The 18,759-nt window shown below is 34.4% G+C and overlaps 2 protein-coding genes across 3 annotated transcripts in view; one reads left to right on the forward strand and one right to left on the reverse strand.

Moving 5' to 3' along the window:
• The window catches only part of IMMP2L (inner mitochondrial membrane peptidase subunit 2), an 875,861-nt gene that overhangs the window by 417,153 nt on the left and 439,949 nt on the right, over positions 1–18,759 (forward strand). The window lies entirely within an intron of this gene.
• On the reverse strand, positions 4,570–7,521 carry LRRN3 (leucine rich repeat neuronal 3). Its single transcript, XM_057730836.1, has one exon. It carries the CDS (start codon positions 7,185–7,187, stop codon positions 5,061–5,063), a length of 2,127 nt encoding a protein of 708 aa, XP_057586819.1. The 5' UTR covers positions 7,188–7,521; the 3' UTR covers positions 4,570–5,060.

An 18,759-nucleotide genomic window follows, 5' to 3' on the forward strand; every position in this document is an offset into this window, starting at 1 on the left:
AATGATTTCAGACACCAAACCATATATTTTAATGAGAAGCTGGATTTTCCCTACAATGGTCACATGCTATTAGTTTCTTGAAGATGTATTAGAGTTAGAAAAGATAAAGACACAAAGCACTGTGAGGTCTTCAAATGCCATTATAATTCATTCTTCTGAAAGATGCACCAAGGTCTACCACAATTCTTTTGGATGTGCTTTGTTCCTCTGGACCACTCTACAATAACTTTGAAATCATGTGATAAATTTGCTCTGAATTTATTACTTATTTAAGTATCTTACTTTGCTTTTAAGAGAAAGCTGTATCAATGTATCTGCTATATACCTAACTCCTTATTTGGTATTGACTACATGCCGTTTTTTCAAATATAAGCTAAGAGCCCTCTTATATACATGTAAAGCAAACTAGAATAGGTAAACTCAAATGTCTATGGGCTTGTCTGTTTTCAGTAGGAATGAAAAGGAATTGTGTTCTATTTCATGTATCTTCTCACTTGAGAGTACTGAATGTTTGCTAGTCAATTCAAGAGCTCCTTTGTTATATCATTAATGAAATGTTTAAGCCAGATTTTGGAAATAATCTGTATTTTACTAGAATATTCTTCTTTAAAGCTTGCATTTTAATAATTTTACTTAGAATCAGATATATGGACTATGGCTATTACAATTAACTCACATTTTGCCATTTTACTCCTATGTACAAATAGTGTTTTTATTTTTCCCTTGCTTCAGAAAAATAATATAAATGAAGTTCATGGTCACCCTTAACAATAAATTCCTCACTTTTCAAATAAAAATAACCCCTATTGTGTTCAAACTGGAGTTAGTTTCTTTCATTTTCCAGAACTCCATGATACTGATTACAGCATTTGGATTATAGCATGGCTGTTTGAGTCCAGTACAATGCTGCCATGCTCCCAAGCAACAACCTAGTTAGTGATGCATTAGTCAGGGTAAAATGATATTTTAAAGGTAGGGCCTATAGAACTAAGGGTGAAAATACTATGATTTTAAAGAGAAGATCATTTTAGTCTTTCTGTTTAGATTTATCCCCAAGTGACCATTTGGGATGCTTGATATACTAAACAACCTGTGACAACCATATTCTTTGAAAAAAGTTTTACTTAGTTGTTATACTTTGTTTTGGCAAGTTGAGAGAGAGAGAGAGAGAGAGAGAGAGAGAAAGAGAGACACAGAGAGAGATTGAATCAAAGAAAAGGTAGCCACAATATAATTACTATTTATAATTTCCCATCTCCTGCAAAATCAGCATTGTGATGAAGTTAAAGATGTTGTTTTATGGTTACATATACAGTGAGAATTTTTTTCTGCTATTTTTGACAGCTGTGAGAACATTTTATTGGAATTTTCTCTTTCTTTAGCAAATATATACTCTTAAACTTTCAGTTGTTTTGTTTGCTTTATTAGTTACTGACCTATCACTTCTAATTTTTCATGTAAAACACTATGAAATTTTTCTTTATGGTTGTTGGAAGATTTTATAAGAGTGAATACAGTAAGTTGGTCTTCATGAAATACATAAACATTTTGGCAGTGCTAGATTACCTTCTTGAATTTAACTTCTTATATTCCTTGGATGATCATTCTGTGTTGAAAATAGGGAAAGCATAATAGTTATCCATGTTTTTGTGCCTAGAAATAATTTATGGTAAGTAGACATGACTCTTTTTTTTTTTTTTAATTTAACCAGTCTGAGGATGGTGTTAGGCTAGTATCTATCTACCTACCTACCTAGCTACCTACCTACCTATTGTGAATAAAATCAGTAATAAATTTGAATTAAGTTCCTATATCAAAATATTGTTACAAATAAAACATTTTAGACCAAAGGGAAAAAAACTGATTTTCTGAGTATCACCATTCTGTGACAGTATGCATTGAAGCTGGGTCTCCACTAGGTAACATAGTTAACATATATTTGTGAAATCAGTGATACATAACCAGACTGCAATCCAGTTGAATATAAGCCCCTTAATGGTGGGGAATTTGTCCTGTACACTTCTTTTTCCAGTAACTAATAGCCAGGCAATACATATATATTGAATATGTACAAAAGAAACAACAGAAAATGTAGTTAAATGAATAGACTAAGGAATTATAATTTTAAAATTATGCTTGCTGTTATGTAATATTGCTTAAGAACTTTTTATCTAATTAGAATAAAATTTAAGAACTGAAATAAGTATCAACAGACTGATATGTACTGTAAATCTATTTCATTTGTTTCTAAGTAAAATGGTCACATATGACTGGCAGCATATTGTTACTTGGCTTTGCTGACAATTGCACATTGTGCTCCACATTGTTTCTATGCATTTTTTTATTCAACTAGACATGCTTATTTTCAGAAAATTTGGATTTGTTTTGTTATGTAAATTATAAAATATATAATTTTTGTAAAATTATTTCTTTTAAAAGATGTTTTCCTTCATGCAAGGTGAGGGAATCATTTGGCATTCATAGAGATATAAACTTTAGAGTTTTATTTATTATAGGCAAAGTTTGCCTTTATATCCTTATGGTATCACCAAATTGTAAGTTACATGCTTTGAGTACTTTGACCAGTGCTTAGTTAAATTTATGTGAGGTTTAGGAGGTAACATTGGGAGTATGAAATGCCATTCTGTTGTTGAAGCAAATGTCTTTTTTTTTTCTCACTTGAAATTTAGATTAAAATTTGAGCAAGTAAATAGGATCATGATTTGCTTTGAGCATCTGTATTTATTCAACTGTAACAAAAATGCTTCGTTTTAGTGCTCACTGTTAGGTATCTTTTCAGAGTACTTATTTACTGCAATTTCTCTAAGAAAAATGTCAGATGAAATGGATTCTCAACTTTACCATATGTTTAGTATAGTTTTTCATGCAGACAGAAATGTACAAGATACCTGAGCAAGTTCTTGCTGACCTATACAATACCTGAATCCTAATAGGTCATATTTCAGCACCTATATTTTTGATAAATAGCCTGGCTCTTAAAAAGCTCTGTCCCTGGTACTGAAACCTCTCGTGATATATGAGCATGTCTTACTGATAAATTCTAATGTCAGCCTCTCTGTGATAGTGATTCATCAGGTTGTAAAATTTGTGTTTGGTAAACACATTGAATTAGCAAGTTTCATATTTTGGTTGTGTTAAAATTAACACAGTTTATCCTTTTGTTTTAAAGAGTTCATAGCAATTACTTTCCAACATTGTCAAAAACAGCTAAGACTTAATTAGAAACTGTCAGTGCTATCACAAAAGCAAATGCCTAGTATTAATAAATAAATTGATATGACTTAAGTGCTAGAAATGTTTATACGACAGTGACATGTTGATAATATGCAGCAAGCTATGGTAAGAAAAGTCAAACACTTGATTATGAACATACAGTAGCAATTAACATGGAAGCCTTATAGCTTTGTAGAGATAAGCAATTTGTCTATAAAAAAGAAAGGCTTATTACCTTATGTAGGTTTTTTTCTTATTGTTTCAGGATGTTTTCTTTGTACACAGATACATTGGTTTTGTAGGACTGTGGGCTTTTGTAAATATGACTAAAGCCCTAAAAATCTTAATTGTTTTTTTCCAGGTAAAATTCCTGTATTTTCTGTGTAAGATTCTAAAATAATTAGTAATGTTATTAGCACCTCAGTTCAATGATTATCAATTTTTTAAGCTGTGTTCTTTAAGTGCCTTAAATATAGTCAAGGAGAACTGCACTTAATTTTTTTGTTTTATTCTAACTTAGTCTCAGAAGCTTTTCCTTTCATTAGCAAAACTGTGCTCTTAAATTTCTATTGAATTTTGAAACATCTTCTACTATGAATTCAGTATATCTTAAAATAAAATTTAAAAATCCCAGTCTTGGAAAATCCTAAGATTCTAAAATCCATTGTTATCCTGGGGAAAAGAACCATCCATTTTGATCATAACTGTCTGTAAGTCAGCACCAGCTAGGTTAGTTGCTATACAAGTATATAAACCTCCTTCTTTGGAGGTCATGTAGAACATGTTTCCTTGCTGCATTTGCAACATAGAGGATTATTAGATTATTTGCTTGTTATTGCAGTAAAGCTTGTTAAGTGTTTACAGTCACAGCAAGATTTGAAAATTACACCTAGAGCATATGTCCTACTGAAATTTGGTGATATTTTCTGCAAAGCAAGCAGGCTAATGTTGAGCTACTACCAATTATTAAAATAAGACTTTCAGTCCCTTAGATACTGGATTTACAGTATGTGAACTTATAATTAAATCCACTCCTGAAGCTGCTTGTTAAGAAAAGAAAATCTGTAAGTGAATACATAATTTCCTAGAGGATTTGTTGCTGTCAATAAAGGGTTAAGTATAATGTTATTATTGCCTTTCAATATTAATAAAATGCCTTCTAAAATCCATTTTTTGTGCATTATAAAAACATAGTTACATCACCCAGTAAAAGTGTCTTACTGTTAGCATTCCAAATTTCATTATAGAAAAATACTTTTTGAAAACATTGTCATTTAAATGATATCTGGTCAAATGATATTTCCCAGAAATTATTCTTTATTTAGAAACAAAAACAAGACAAAAGCAATTGATTTTAATCCAAAATGTATTTTTCCTTATAAAAGAGATCCACATACTCACTGTGTCTACTCTACAGAATTTGTCCATTTTATTACACCACGTGTCAATTCAAGTTTATCTGGTCACTGCAAAAACTCGTGGCTAATATGTGTAATACAACACAGGAGGAGGTATTGCTCAGTTCAACTACTCTTATATACTTAAAAAAAATACAGAAATGTTTTTGTCCACTTTAACTGTAGTCCAGACATAAAAGTTACATGAAAGTTCTAGAAAATGGAATTGTTTTATTTGGTTGCCACAGTACCCTTTGAAGCCAGTTAATTAAAATGCTGAACTTGTACATATGTCCATTGGTTCTGGAGCAGCATTGGTGAAGCTTAACTTCTTTCTAGAAAGTAATATTTCTCTGCCTTTTTCTTTTTTTTTTTTAAAGTACAGCCACAGTTTTGAGTTTCTCTTTGAAGTAAATTTTGTTGGTTGTTTTAGGACATATTTGTTGGCACACCTATAACAGTTGCTTTTACTTCCAATGCTGTACCTTTTTCTTTGCCTTTTTCCCAGAGGTTGATCAGAGGAGGATAAAGCTCACTGAACGCAAAGGTTGGTTTCTGTAAGTAATTCCTCACATAGTTATGTCCACCATCGCAGTTCATTTCTTGAGAGAGGCAGCTGAAAAGACATATCATGCCAATAATCCCCAGAAAGCCTCCAAGGCAGGCCATGAATGTTGTGGTGTTACTCTTTTCATATTCTTTTTGATCAGGGTCCAAACCTTTTGTGGTAACATTTACACATTGTTTTCTGCTTTTTTGATAGATGGTGGGGATATCTATACAAATCTTATACTCAGTTGATGGGTTCAGATGAGTAAGATTGTATACCTTGACATCAGATGGCATTCGAGCACTTTGGGCAGCATGGGAATTTTCAGTCTTGACAAAGGCTGTCCACTTCACACTGGATTTGAGGATTTTAGAACTTGCTTTCCAAGAGACCAGAACTGAATTGGCTTGAACATCTTTTATTTTAATATTCAAGGATCCATTGTTATCCTGGGGAAAAGAGCCATCCACTTTGATCATGATAGACTTCAAGTCAGCACCAACCAGGTTAGTTGCTATACAGGTATATAAGCCCCCTTCTGTTGGGGTGATGCCACTTATATCTAGTGTGCCTTCAGAATGGACATAGAACTTGTCTGTCAGAGTATTAGGCAAGAGTTTTTTACCAGAAGGTGTGATCCAGTAGATTTCAGGCTGTGGCTCTGCAGTAGCTCTACAGTGTAAGGAAACATAGCTCCCAGCTTCTAAATCCAGATTAGAAGGAAAACTCTCGGGAGCTATAAGAGGGAGACAAATTTCCATCATTTCCCTGAAATGCACCTGCCGAACATTCTGGCCTTGGAATTCAGGCGGGTCCACACAAAACAGTGAATCTGGCTCCATAAATCGAATGTTGGTTTTGTTCATATTAATCCAACGGATGACACAGTCACACCTGATGGGATTGCTGTGTATGCTGATTTCCTTGAGGTTTGGCAGAGACTCGACTGTACCGTGGTACAGGGCACTGAGGGCGTTGCTGTTAAGCATGAGTGATTCCAGCTTGGGTAGTCTGAAAAATGCATTTGGGTGAATGTAAGACAACCGGGGGTTGTTAGTAGCTTCTATTTTTCTTAAATCTGGCAAGTTATCCACAGCAAGACTGTCGATGGAAATCAGCTCAGGCATATTGTTTATCCCCAACTCTTTTAAGTGTAGCATATTACTAAAATCACCCCTCCGTATTCTATTAATGGGATTTTTATTTAGATCCAAAAATTTGAGGTTTACCACTTTTTGGAGAGCAACATGGGGCACTTTAATAAGCCTGTTGTCATAAAAAGAGATGCTTTCTAAGTTTTCCAGTCCAACCAAGGCATTATCTGGTATTTCCGTGAGGTTTATACCAGCTATAACCAGGCTGCGAAGATTGATAAGAGGCTTAAAGTTCATGTCTTTGATTCTGATGATTGGATTTTCCCCAATCATCAGGATCTCCAGATTAGGAAGAGCCTCAAACCACTTGCTGTTGATCATCTGCAATCTATTTGAATTGAGATGAAGTCGAAGAAGATTATGTAGGCCAATAAAAGCTCCGGGTGAAATTGTAGAAAGCAAGTTGTGATTAATATAGAGTTCTTGTAAGTTACTCAGTCCAGACAGACATTTTTCAGGCAGCTCAGTAAGTTTGTTTTCTTCTAGGTACACAGAAAGAAGCTGAGACATCTTTTTTATATTAATATTGGTGACTGAAGATAAATTGTTTTGAGATAAGTCCAGGCCAGTAAGGTTTACTGGAAAGTCTATGGAGTATTCAATTTTCGCAATATTGTTAGTCTGTAGGAGCAGAATCTGTGTGTCAGCAGGCAATCTGCCTGGGAAATTTGAAAGACCTAAATCATTACAATCCACTGTAGATGCTTCCATATAAACGGATCTAGGTGTAAACCAGGGCCGGATTTCACATGTACATAGTTGTGGGCAGTCTGCTTTTTTATCTACAGCTTGTACTAGTGTAGTGATAGCTAGGCCAAGTAGCACATGAATTTGGAGTGGCAGGTCCTTCATCTTAGCTTTCTTCTTCAGAGATTTAATGGGCCCTTAAGGATTCCACGGTCACTGCTAGTAAGATCAGTAAGAGCTGATTGATAAGGAAAATAGTTGCCTTTGTCAAATGATGAATGCCATAGAACTGCAAAGATTTTCTTCATGGAAATAAGTGCCAGTGCCACAATGGCATTGTCCAGAAATGTCATGCATATTGAAGAAATGGTTCCTATCTCCTTTATGATAGAATATTGATATACTTTTTGAAGATGAAGTATGTATACATGGTCACAGGAAATTAAGCAATTCATTTATTTAGGAGTCTAATATTCAGATCCCATGCTTGTTCAGTACTTGCAGGAATAGCGGCATGATGCTAAGTGTAATAAAATAAAATATACAAGAAAAAAGAGAAACATAATTAGTCCAAAGGGAACAAAAACACAATATCCGTTAACTAATTATGATTATCTTATGTATAATATTCTTAGTTTACAGTTAATTCAGTATGTTTTGATGACCTTATCCTTGTTATGACTGTCCTTAATAGTTATCGGCTCAGACGTTGGGCAGCCTGAGAAATTGGATTTTTTTTTATTGGAGTATAGTTGATTTATAATGTTGTGTTAGTTTCAGGTGTACAGCAAAGTGAATCGGTTATACATATACATATATCCACTCTTTTTTAGATTCTTTTTCCATATAGGGCATTACAGAGTACCGAGTAGAGTTCCCTGTGCTATGTAGTAGGTCCTGATAAGTTACCTATTTTATATATAGTATATGTCAATCCCAATCTCCGAATTTATCCCTCCCTTCCCTTTCCCTCCTCGTAACCAATAGTTTGTTTTCTACATCTGTGAGTCTATTTGTTTTGTAAGTTCATTTGCACCATTTTTTTAGATTCCATGCATAAGTGATAGCACATATTTGTCTTTCTCTGTCTGACTTCACTCAGTATGACAATCTCTTGGTCCATCCATGTTGCTGCAAATGGCATTATTTCATTCTTTTTTGTGGCTGAGAAACTGGATCCTTAGAAGATGGAAATTATATTAAACGTAATAATTATGCTTCCAGAATTCCTTTTTTTCAAATATTTGCTTGTTTATAGCCTGTAATTTTATTATCTGTCATTCTCTTTGACAGTTATAGGGAAAAAAAAAAACCTTTCAGTGATGGTTTTTTTAAATTTTCTCTTAGGCAACATTAAAAGCTGATAAATAAATAATACTGTTCAGTTACAATCGAATGACTTAGCCCGTGGTTCCTCAGATTCCTAGGAGATAACATTTAGAAACAAACTTATAAAATGAATGAGAAATTGTGGTATTTAGCTGAATTTTTCAATTAATTCATACTTCTCTCCATAGGCTCCTTTATATAAAGTGACTTGAATTCTGCAGTATTTGAAAAAGACAGTATAACTTGCTGTAGATGTACCTGTATGTTGTCATACTTAACTGAAATTCAGATTAATGTTAGGCTGTTTTATTATGCCCTGAAAATAACTTACATTCCACTTGTTACTAACAATGAAAAAATAACTTTGATTTAGAGTGCAGGACAGCTGGAGCACGGCTGGGCTGTTCATTCTGAGACTTCTTGCCTACCAGCAGTGGTGGCCTGCTGAATAATCAATCTGTGAATACTGTTCTTTTTTTTCATCTCTGCCCAATATCGACATTCATAATGGCATTGCTGACTGACTCTAAGATGGGTGCTTCAGTGACAGAGATAAATGTATTTGGAGATATGGTCTCTACAGAGAGTTAACCACTTTCTTTTTAATTTAAAACATTCTTTGTTTTTCAAAATTGTTGGAACATTTACAGTTCAAAGTCACACCTAATTCTCCTCTTATCCTTTAAGAGATGTGATAAAACTGGATCATGAAGTTCAGATAACTGCTAAGTTACTTTGAATTAAGTATCTTTGTTTTTTTTGTTGTTGTAGTTTCTTCACCTATTTGCTGATCATAATTTCTTTTTAAAATACTGTTCAGCTATTACTCTTAATCTGTTTTAAGTAGGCTGTAAGCCCCTCGAGGAAATAATTTCATGCAACTGCTTCTTCCCTGAAGATGCTTTATATATCCTTAGTGCTCCATGATCTGAGGTCCCTCCTCTTTTTCTGTGTTTCTCCCCATCTTCTGCCATTCTCCTGCATGCAACCTTCTCTTTGCCGGTGCCTCACCCTCTTCTCTCTGCCTGGATTGCCTGTTTCTTTGTTTTACATTAATTCTTGCTGTTTTGTCAACCCTAAGTTCAAGCATCACCTCTCTGGGGAGCCTTCCGTGTAACCACTCCCCCCAGTTGTACTTTAGCTGCCCTCCAAGGCGCTTCCATGGCCCCAGCACATACCTATGTCAGAATATTTAGTTGGTTCTCTCCCCCAGCAGACACTCACTTCCCTGAGAGCCCAAGGCCTGCCTGACTTAGCATTCCCCACTCCCGGGCATGGTAATTAGAACGTAGTAGATGCTCAAGAGATGTTTTCAGTGAACTGATAAATGAATTATATTACTTAATACATGTATTTATTCATCTTTGCTACATATAATTTAAGCAATTTGGTTTGTTTGATTTCCTCATTTCAGTATTCAGCTTGTTTAACTTGCATAAGTCTATTACTCGTAGTTACCAGAATGTGTTACCTTTATTACTAAAATCCAAAGATTAAATTTGAGTGCAATACAAAGGAACTAGACTTTAAAGTCAATCTAATATTATGTCTTAGTTTATTCCTCAATTTATCCAGTCAACATTTAATGGACACCTTTTATGTGCCGGTTACTGGGTTAATAATTGGAGGATTACCTTCATAAGTTTTCACTCTTTCTGGGGAGGCACAAGTAAACAGATGGTTACAATTCAGTGTCAGAGCTGAAATGAGAGCAACTAGGAGAGGCACCTGGATAAAACTGAAAATAGAAATCTATTGCGTCTTTATTCTCAAAATGAAGAAAAATCCTAGGTACAAAGTATAAAATACCTTTCTCCATGTTGCCATAAATCACTCAGTTGAGAACTGAGCAATCATAATTTCTGCCAATTACTCAGTTAGATCCACTTTCTGTAGCAGAGCAGAGACTCCTATATTCTCCTTTATGTTAACTAGAGGATTAGAAATGTTCAAGGTGAAAAACTCTTTTTGCAGGGATATTATCCTAATAAGGCCACTTTTTGTTTAAAAATTTTTGGGTTTTTTTTGTATTTTTTTTTATTTTGTATTTTCTTAAAGTTATATTTATGTTTAATTAGAAACTCTTTTCTGACCTCATTTCATCATTTTGGCATAGCCATATGCCAGAAACAACCATACTTGAACTACATTTATTCTGCAAGCTTTTAAAAATAAGAGTTCTTAAAGTGGTGAACAAATTCAAATTTTATTTCTCCAGGTCGGTAGGAAGAAATTGTCAGTATGGGAAGTACAACAGAGGATATGTAAATTTTGCCTTTCTTTATTGTACTATTGATTTTTTTCTCATGTTTTTGGAAATGATTATGATACTTTCACTAATGGATTATTTGGCATGGATTATTTGCAGGATAGTAAGGCAGTAATAATATCTTACATCTTAGCGCTTTGTGGTTTTCAAAGCCCTGTTATTCATTGTTTATTTTATGTTAAAATGTGACCTTGAAATAGATTGGAGAGGGATTTTAACCACTATTTATTTTTTCCTAAAGGTAGTGACACCTATCTGCCTGAAATCACACAGCTAATAATTGATGAGGTGGATTAGAACCCAGGTTTTCTCCTTAGGCCTGTAGCTCTTTCTAGTAAGCCATACTGCATACATATGTACAGATGCTATGAAATTATTTTAACAGAAAGGTGGTGTAGTGATTTATTTCTTAGGAAGGGCTGGAATTACCTTTATTTTCGGCTTTTCAAATTTAGAAAATTATTTTTATCAATCTACTGAGAGTGACTACAGTGTGATTCCAACTAACCAAACTCACAAGAGATAAAACTCAAAATGCCAGTACATACAAATGAGAAATATGACTGTCAAGAGAGTACAAATACCTCAATCTGCTGGTCAGTGCTTTTGCTTCATTTTAAAAATGTACTTGGAAATACAAATGATGAATCTGCAATATGTTTGTAAACATAGAGTCGGGGCAGGGAAGTCAGGTTTGACTTCATTATCACCGTCATCAGAAATGATAGCCCGACATACCTGCTCTGATAAGGAGCATATCGTCACAGGAGATGGAACCTCTCGAGTCTCATGGCCCTTAGCATGACCTCAGCCCCCAAACACCGATGCTGGGAAGCGTCTCCTGGATTCATTCTTGGGCACCTCTCATCTGTGTCATGATAATCATTTGTTTACTCTGCTTTTTTCCCTTACTGGCCATAAAATTATTACACAGTAGGTTATTACTAGACATTAGATTATTAGACTATTTGCTTACTAGATGTAAGATTATTATTTTCTTACTAGATTATGAGATGATTATTATTAGGGACTGTGTTCAGCTCACTTTTGATTATATTAGTACACTTGATTGGTCGATTAGTACCTAGGCCAGTATATAGGTCATTAAACAAATGTTTGCTACATGATAATTCGCAATTGTGTCTTTCTGTACTTTGTGTTGGATGATAACATATGGAATAGTGATTAAAATGACTTTTTCCTCTTCTTAAGTAACTTACAATAAAAAACATAGACAAAAAATAGAGAAAAAGATACCCTCTCAGATTTTTACAGAATTTTTTTCTTATTGTTTGATGGTTAGAAAGTAGAAATATCACAGTCATACTGCAAAGTTTCCACTGGCAAAAGAGAAAGTAGTTCACTTTACCAGCACCAATTTAAAAACATAGCTGTTCTTTAGGTACACTTCAGCTTTATCAGTGAGAAAAATGGTTTCTGCTGGTGGCTATTTTGAGATTTGGGCTAGATAACTATTATAATGGTGATATTGATTTTAAGGAGATTGTCATTTGTTTTTTCATATGCATTGGTATCAAATTTTAAAATAAACTAGATGGACCAGCTGAATCCCATTTTCACTTTTTGAGAATTTTAATGTATGTGCCCTAAACCCTTTCACTTTTGTCCTCCCTCTCCGTCATCTTTCCCTCTTCTACTTTTTGACTATAATGAAAAAAATAAACTCTCTGAAAAATGTTTTCAAACTTAGAAAATTTCTTATGTAATTATTGATATACTTACATAGTTTCCCATACTCCATCAATTTGCTGAGATTTGTTTTTCTTCTAAAGAGTAGGAAAATTATACTTCAAAAAGTCAGTATTTCAAATTAGGTTTTGAACGTTTTAGGACTGTTGCTTGGGAAGATGATCTGGAGCCTAGCATTGGAACTGGGACGTAATAAGACTTCAAATAAATGTTATATGATGGGTGGATGGGTGGATGGATGGATATAAAGTAGATAACATGCAGATAAAATATTTTGCTTCTCTTCTTTAAAATAAGTAAGCCATATGCAAGTAGAAATAATAGTGGATGAATTTTCATTAAATGATTTCCTGCTGTTAGGGTACACATTCACATATGTGGTCATACTTAAGAGCTAAGAACCAATTCATAATTAACTATTGTTCTTTTCACTTATTTTTTCATCTAAAACTTTTATAAGGTCATTTTTGTACCTTCTTTTAGTTTTGAAGGCAGCAGAATCATATATTAAAGCAACATAATTTTTAATTGAATATTATACAAGTTCAGAAGACAATGAAATGTCACCAGGAATGAAACCTGACATCTCAATGGAATGTATTATATAAAGGCTCTTTTAAATGACTTGAATGAATGACTCATAAAGTCCAAAGTCAGGCCTTAATAGAGCTTATCATCTATCTACTTTTTCATTTATTCTTCCATTCGATCTTTCAATAAATATTTGCTGAGGGCCTTCTGCATCAGTCACTGTCTTCATTTCTAATCTTCACATTTTATAAGATTTTTAAGAATTGAAAGATTAAAATGATTTTTCCCTGACAGTATAATTGGCAGTGAACTTAATGCCTTTTTTTGGGGGGGCGGGGGTATAAATTCAGAAGACCTTTTTTTTTGGCTTTTGGTTTTTGTTTTTTTTAAAGTATTTTAAGATGTGGAATTTTCCTAATACTTATGTCCTCTTGTGCTTTCTGAATTTTTCTCACAGTATCTTTAATTTTTTTGTTGGCTTCCCCACGTAGATTTTGCCTGAGGGAGAGTCAAAGGTCAAAAGTGTTTTATAAGTTTTAAATTAAACAAATAATATATGTATAATTAGACTCTGGACAGCAGCATGAAACCTCCCAGTTCAGGTGATTAAAAGAAAGCAATTTTAAGAATTCTCATATCTTATGATATTTTTTAATACCTGTAGACACTTGTAACTTTAGACTTCTTTAAAATAAAAATAGCAATTATTTCTAGATATAATTATATATGGAAATTTTGAGAGCAAAAGCTACCTTTTCATTGGTAAAAAGATCTTAATTCTTTAGCTGCTTCTATTTTTCTACATTTATTAAACATTGACCAGACACTTCCTTTTTGGCCGCTACCATTGTAGCCACTTGCAAAGTCAACCATAAATAAGAGAACTATCTGCTCACCAAGTTCTGAGTTATAGAAAGAGAAAATAGTAGAGGATGCGTCACAGTAGAGTTGACTTTGTTTTAAATAAATTTATTTATTTATTTATTATTGGCTGCATTGGGTCTTCGTTGTTGCTTGGGCTTTCTCTAGTTGTGGTGTGTGGGCTTCATATTGAGGTGGCTTTTCTTGTTGCAGAGCATGGACTCTAGGCGTCTGGGCTTCAGAAGTTGCAGCACATAGGCTCAGGAGTTGTGGCTCCCGGGCCGTAGAGTGCAGGCTCAGTGGTTGTGCCACATAGGCTTAGTTGCTGCAGGGCATGTGGGACCTTCATGGACCAGGGATTGAACCCGTGTCCCCTGCACTGGCAGGCAGATTCTCAACCACTGCCACCAGGGAAGTCCCTTGACTTGTTGTAGTAGTAGTATGTGCACTGCTCTGTGGGTGCACAAAGGAGGAGGCATGCTTAGTTCTATCCGTCCAACAGAAGTAACCTGAATGTTCTGTGTTCTTTTATGATGCTTATAAAAAATCAACTGAAGTAGTGGGGGAAACATGTGGGTAAGAAGATTTAAATCCAGTATCTTTCAGGTGAATTTTTACAATCCTAGAGCTTAAGAACAAAGTGTGGCTTCTTCCCCGTACTTCATTATGTGTATTATAAAGACTACAGAGTCTGAAGAAGAGAAACATTTGGATGCTTAAGTTCAAAAATTGTTAAAGATAAGAGGTTGCTATGGCTACATTAAAGCCCAGTTTTTCCTTTTCTTCTATAGCAAATTGCTAGCTAAGTTCATTTGTATAAAGAACTTAAATTCTATTGTCCCATTATCTGACTTTATATTCCTTTGTTGTAAGACTCAGTCTTTCTTCAGTTCTAATTGAAGGTTCTGTATCCCAAAGCTATTGTTGCCTTATGCTAAATGCATCCCTATAAAAGGCTACTCTTTTTTCCTTGGGAAATATTCATTTTCCAGTTTTTCAGAACTTATTAACTGTTTAAAGTTCTGTGTCAACTTTCAGGGAGTGGATGATGGTGACTATTTTGAGTAGTTTAATGAATATTATCTTAAAATATTTATTAATAAAAAATGATATAAGGAAGAAAGTTTGCTTTGCATTATGAAATATGGGTCAGGTTTACTGGGTGATTTTGGTGACTGTGGACAGGACATCTTACTTTGCTGTACCTCAGGTTATTGATCATTAAAATTTAGAAATTGATTATAAGATCATTAAGGTTTCTTCACATTCTAAACTTATATGATAATACTCTGAACATGAAAAATATTTTAACAGATGTCTGAAAAATAGCTGTGGTTAAGCTTACTTATCCAGTTTTAACCTTTGTATTTCATTGATCGCTACTTTATATTCAGTGCTGTAGTCCTATGTCATAAACACATTAGGATCACGAAATTTTAATCATTATGGGGCTTTTAAATACTATCAGATTATTTACCTGCTCTGTTATTCCTATTTGATTTTATGTTCACATCTAGCTAGTAGTAAATGAGAAAGAGAGTTACTTTACCCATCATATCGAGGCACACTAACCACTGGATAAGTAAATTGCCTGGATTAGGTCCCTTGATGGAATAAATGAAGCAAAAATGAATTGCCAGTAAATTAATATTGATATATAAACAATATATCCAATATGATATTTTTGCTGATTTGAAAGGTATGGATTGTTAATAATATTAAAGGTTCAGCCACCTGAGTAAATTTAGTATCATATAAAATTAGCATATTTTTGATGCCATAGAAATTTTTAGCTGGAAGTGGGCATGCAGATCTATTGATTCTCAACCTCATATCAATTGTGAAACCCTTTGTTCAAATAAAGTCTCACCTAGATTCACAATAATTCAAACATAGGAAAGAGGATATGTTCTGGTTAGCATGGGAGGTGGAATGGTGGAGGAGAATGGGGTATCTGGAAAGATTTAGATGGTACCCAGCTTGGCCTTCCTGCCCATAACATCTGATCCTGAAGAGACTCCAAAGACCTCAGTCTTCTGAACCATCCATCTATTCCCATCCTCTCTTAGAAATGAGGTGAATGTGGCCCCCAGAGTGAAATGACTCATACAAAGTGGTTCATTCCAGAAGGATGTTGAAAATTTGGGGAGACTTTAGGCATTCTTTCTAACGCAGATTCTCCCACTGTCATCTCAGTGTATAGACCAGCCACAGTGAGGTCTCTTTCCCTTGGCCTTGACTGGATCCTAATTGGCCTTTCTCCTTTCAAGGTGGGTAGAATCCCTAAGTGTGTAATGATAGCATCAGCTTCCAGGGTAAGTATTAGCTGCATAAAGGATGGGGCAGTGAGGAAGGAAGTGCTCTGGAGGAGGGTGGGTGTGGTAGGAGCAGTTAATAACAATATATCAATGGCAGGCATGGCCCATGTACCTATGGTCTCGTGCCTCACATGAATTCTCACGGGTACTCCTCATGTCATCTCTTTTTGTAGACTCTAATATCATCCTTAATTTTCACATGAGGCCAAAGAGGTTAAATGACTTGCCAGTTTACACCCCCTCAGATTCAAATCCCTTTATTTTGTCCCTAAATCACTGTTAAATCAATTAAAGAAGGAGGCCATTAACTGATAGGACTCTTATGCTGTGGTGGCCTATGCAAGCAAACCAAAATCTAAGCCTGTAAATGCCTCAAGGTTACAAAATCAAAATGCTAAGGACAACCAGGCAAACAGCTTACTAGGCTTTAAGCTGTAACCAATCAATAATTTCCTTTCTTTGCTTCCACATTTCCTCTCTCAAAGTCCCTCTCTGAGCTCCTGTCAATGGAGCCTCCTGACCACTTCCAGTTTGGCTCTACCCTATTTAAATTAATTTTTGCTCAAACTCTTAAAATCTTATTATTCCTCAGTTTATCTTTTACCACCACTAAGCTCTAATTCCTCTCAAATGTTTATTAATGTAGCATCAGTTATCTTAGTAAGTATTCAGAAATGTACAACTGGATGAGTACACTGGCTTTTGTTGTTTGTTTGTTTCTCCTTCTCTGATAGAAAAGTTTTACTCAGATGAAATTTGGAAGACAGTTGAGTGTTGCAGAAGGGGAACTAGAATAAGAAAACCTTTTTTCTAGGCCTAGTTATGCTGTGTGATTCAGATAAATCATATTTCTCTCTGAATCTTAGTTTCCCACAAAATGTGGGGTTTGGACAAAATTTTTAGTATTATTTCCAAATTGATTGTTAATGTTTTGGGAAATCCCATAAAGGTTTCTTATAGAGTCATCATTATAAAGAAGTCTCTTTTAGAGCAAAATTATTTTTGTTATTGTACAGAATTTATGCACTAAAATGTATGTGATAAATACCCATATATTTAATGGATACTATCTTTGAGGATGATTTCCTCAAGATTCTGATATTTTGAGAATCTCAAATCAGATACTTTGAGATTCTCAAACTGGCTAAGATTCTCCTTTGTCATCATGATAGGAATAGCTGTAGCTAAGAAGAAGAAAAAAGAAAGAGGAGATATGATATTATTTTGTGTCAGTGTCATATTCCGGACATTCTATTTGAACAGAGAATATTAGTGCAGATTTTAAACAAGTCATGTACTATTTTCATCCCTCATGAAACTAGGCTCAGCTGACTTCCTTAGATTAAAATGTAGGCCTTGCAATGAATGTCTTTTAGAGAAACCAGGAGTAACTTAAATAGCACAATTCTTTTTTCCTCCCGAATCTCAAAATAGGCTTTGGGCAGATTTTGAGGGAGTCTTTGGATTTTTTATCTTTTTTCTTCTGCTGTTTTCAGAATTTGGGGCTTGTGCTATGCGGGGAGATCCATAGGGATAAAGTGAAAAAGGATCAAGATAGTTTTCTTTAAAAAATAATTCCAAACATGGCACCCCAAAACAGCAGATTTGTGGAAGCTAGTTACAGCATAGTTACAATCAGGAAGGATCATTCGCAGTGCAGAAATTGCTCATTTCTAATATCCTTTTAGAGAGTGGGGAATGCCATCTGAGTCTCAGGAGTGTTTCATCCTGGCGTAGTGATTTGTGTATACTTGTAAAGAACAGCTTGTCGTGATAGTGTCATTTCTCATCATGAAAAGAATTCTGATTTGTATTTGTTTTTAATTATAGTTTTTGCTCAACTGAGCACTTCATTAATAGCATTATATGTGAAGTTGATTTTTGTACATGATTAGCAAAGCAAATGACATTTCTAAGCCAGAGCTTGTTCTAGTTATGCTTGTATTTCTTCTATGAGAATCATCCCATGTTTTGGGGAACTCTAATTTATAACATAGCATAACAGTACTTCATTCAATGTTGTGGGAGAGCCAGTGGAATCTGATTGCCTGATCTGCTTTTTTAACTTCCTTTTTATCATTCCCTTGTTATTTAGCATTTGTATAGTCCCAAGTGTCCGTGTCTGTGGGGAAAAGTGCTCATTTATGCTTTATCTTTAACATTCACTCATCTTAGATTGAAGTGTAATCATCTTACTTTCCAAGTCGGAAAACAGAATAATGGAAAACTTTCTCCAGGTTATAATTAAACTATAGATCTTTATTTGGGTGATTAATAGTAGTTTAGCAGCAGGGTATTGTGAAAGCATGTAGACCCCCAAATTAGGAGAAGACCTCATGACCTTTAGTGGCTTGATTTCTAAAATGAGAGGTCCCTCCATGCTCTGTAATTAAACAATTTTTGTAATAATCTTAGATAAGCTCAAAACTGTTTGAATATATTTCCTGAGCAAACATAATATATTACTGACAGATACTGACAGAACTTACATGGAGATTTCATGATATTTTCAGATTTTCATGATGTTTATTCACATGTTTTACATGTGTGTCAAACTATGGCATATAAATAAGGTGGGAATTTTACTAGCATAATAAGTAGTCTATAAAAGGATTCTTAGTACCTGTACAATTCATAGGAAATTGGGAGATTTGTTTTTTACTTGTGTGTCAGGAACAATTTATATATGTGTAAAAAATAATTATTCTCTTTGCAAAAT

Source organism: Hippopotamus amphibius, chromosome 4 (genome assembly GCF_030028045.1).
Source record: "Hippopotamus amphibius kiboko isolate mHipAmp2 chromosome 4, mHipAmp2.hap2, whole genome shotgun sequence".
Lineage (NCBI taxonomy): Eukaryota > Metazoa > Chordata > Mammalia > Artiodactyla > Hippopotamidae > Hippopotamus > Hippopotamus amphibius.

Excerpts from the sequence above, each read along its gene's own strand:
- LRRN3 (XM_057730836.1), bottom strand. The coding sequence starts at position 7,187 with ATGAAGGACCTGCCACTCCAAATTCATGTGCTACTTGGCCTAGCTATC.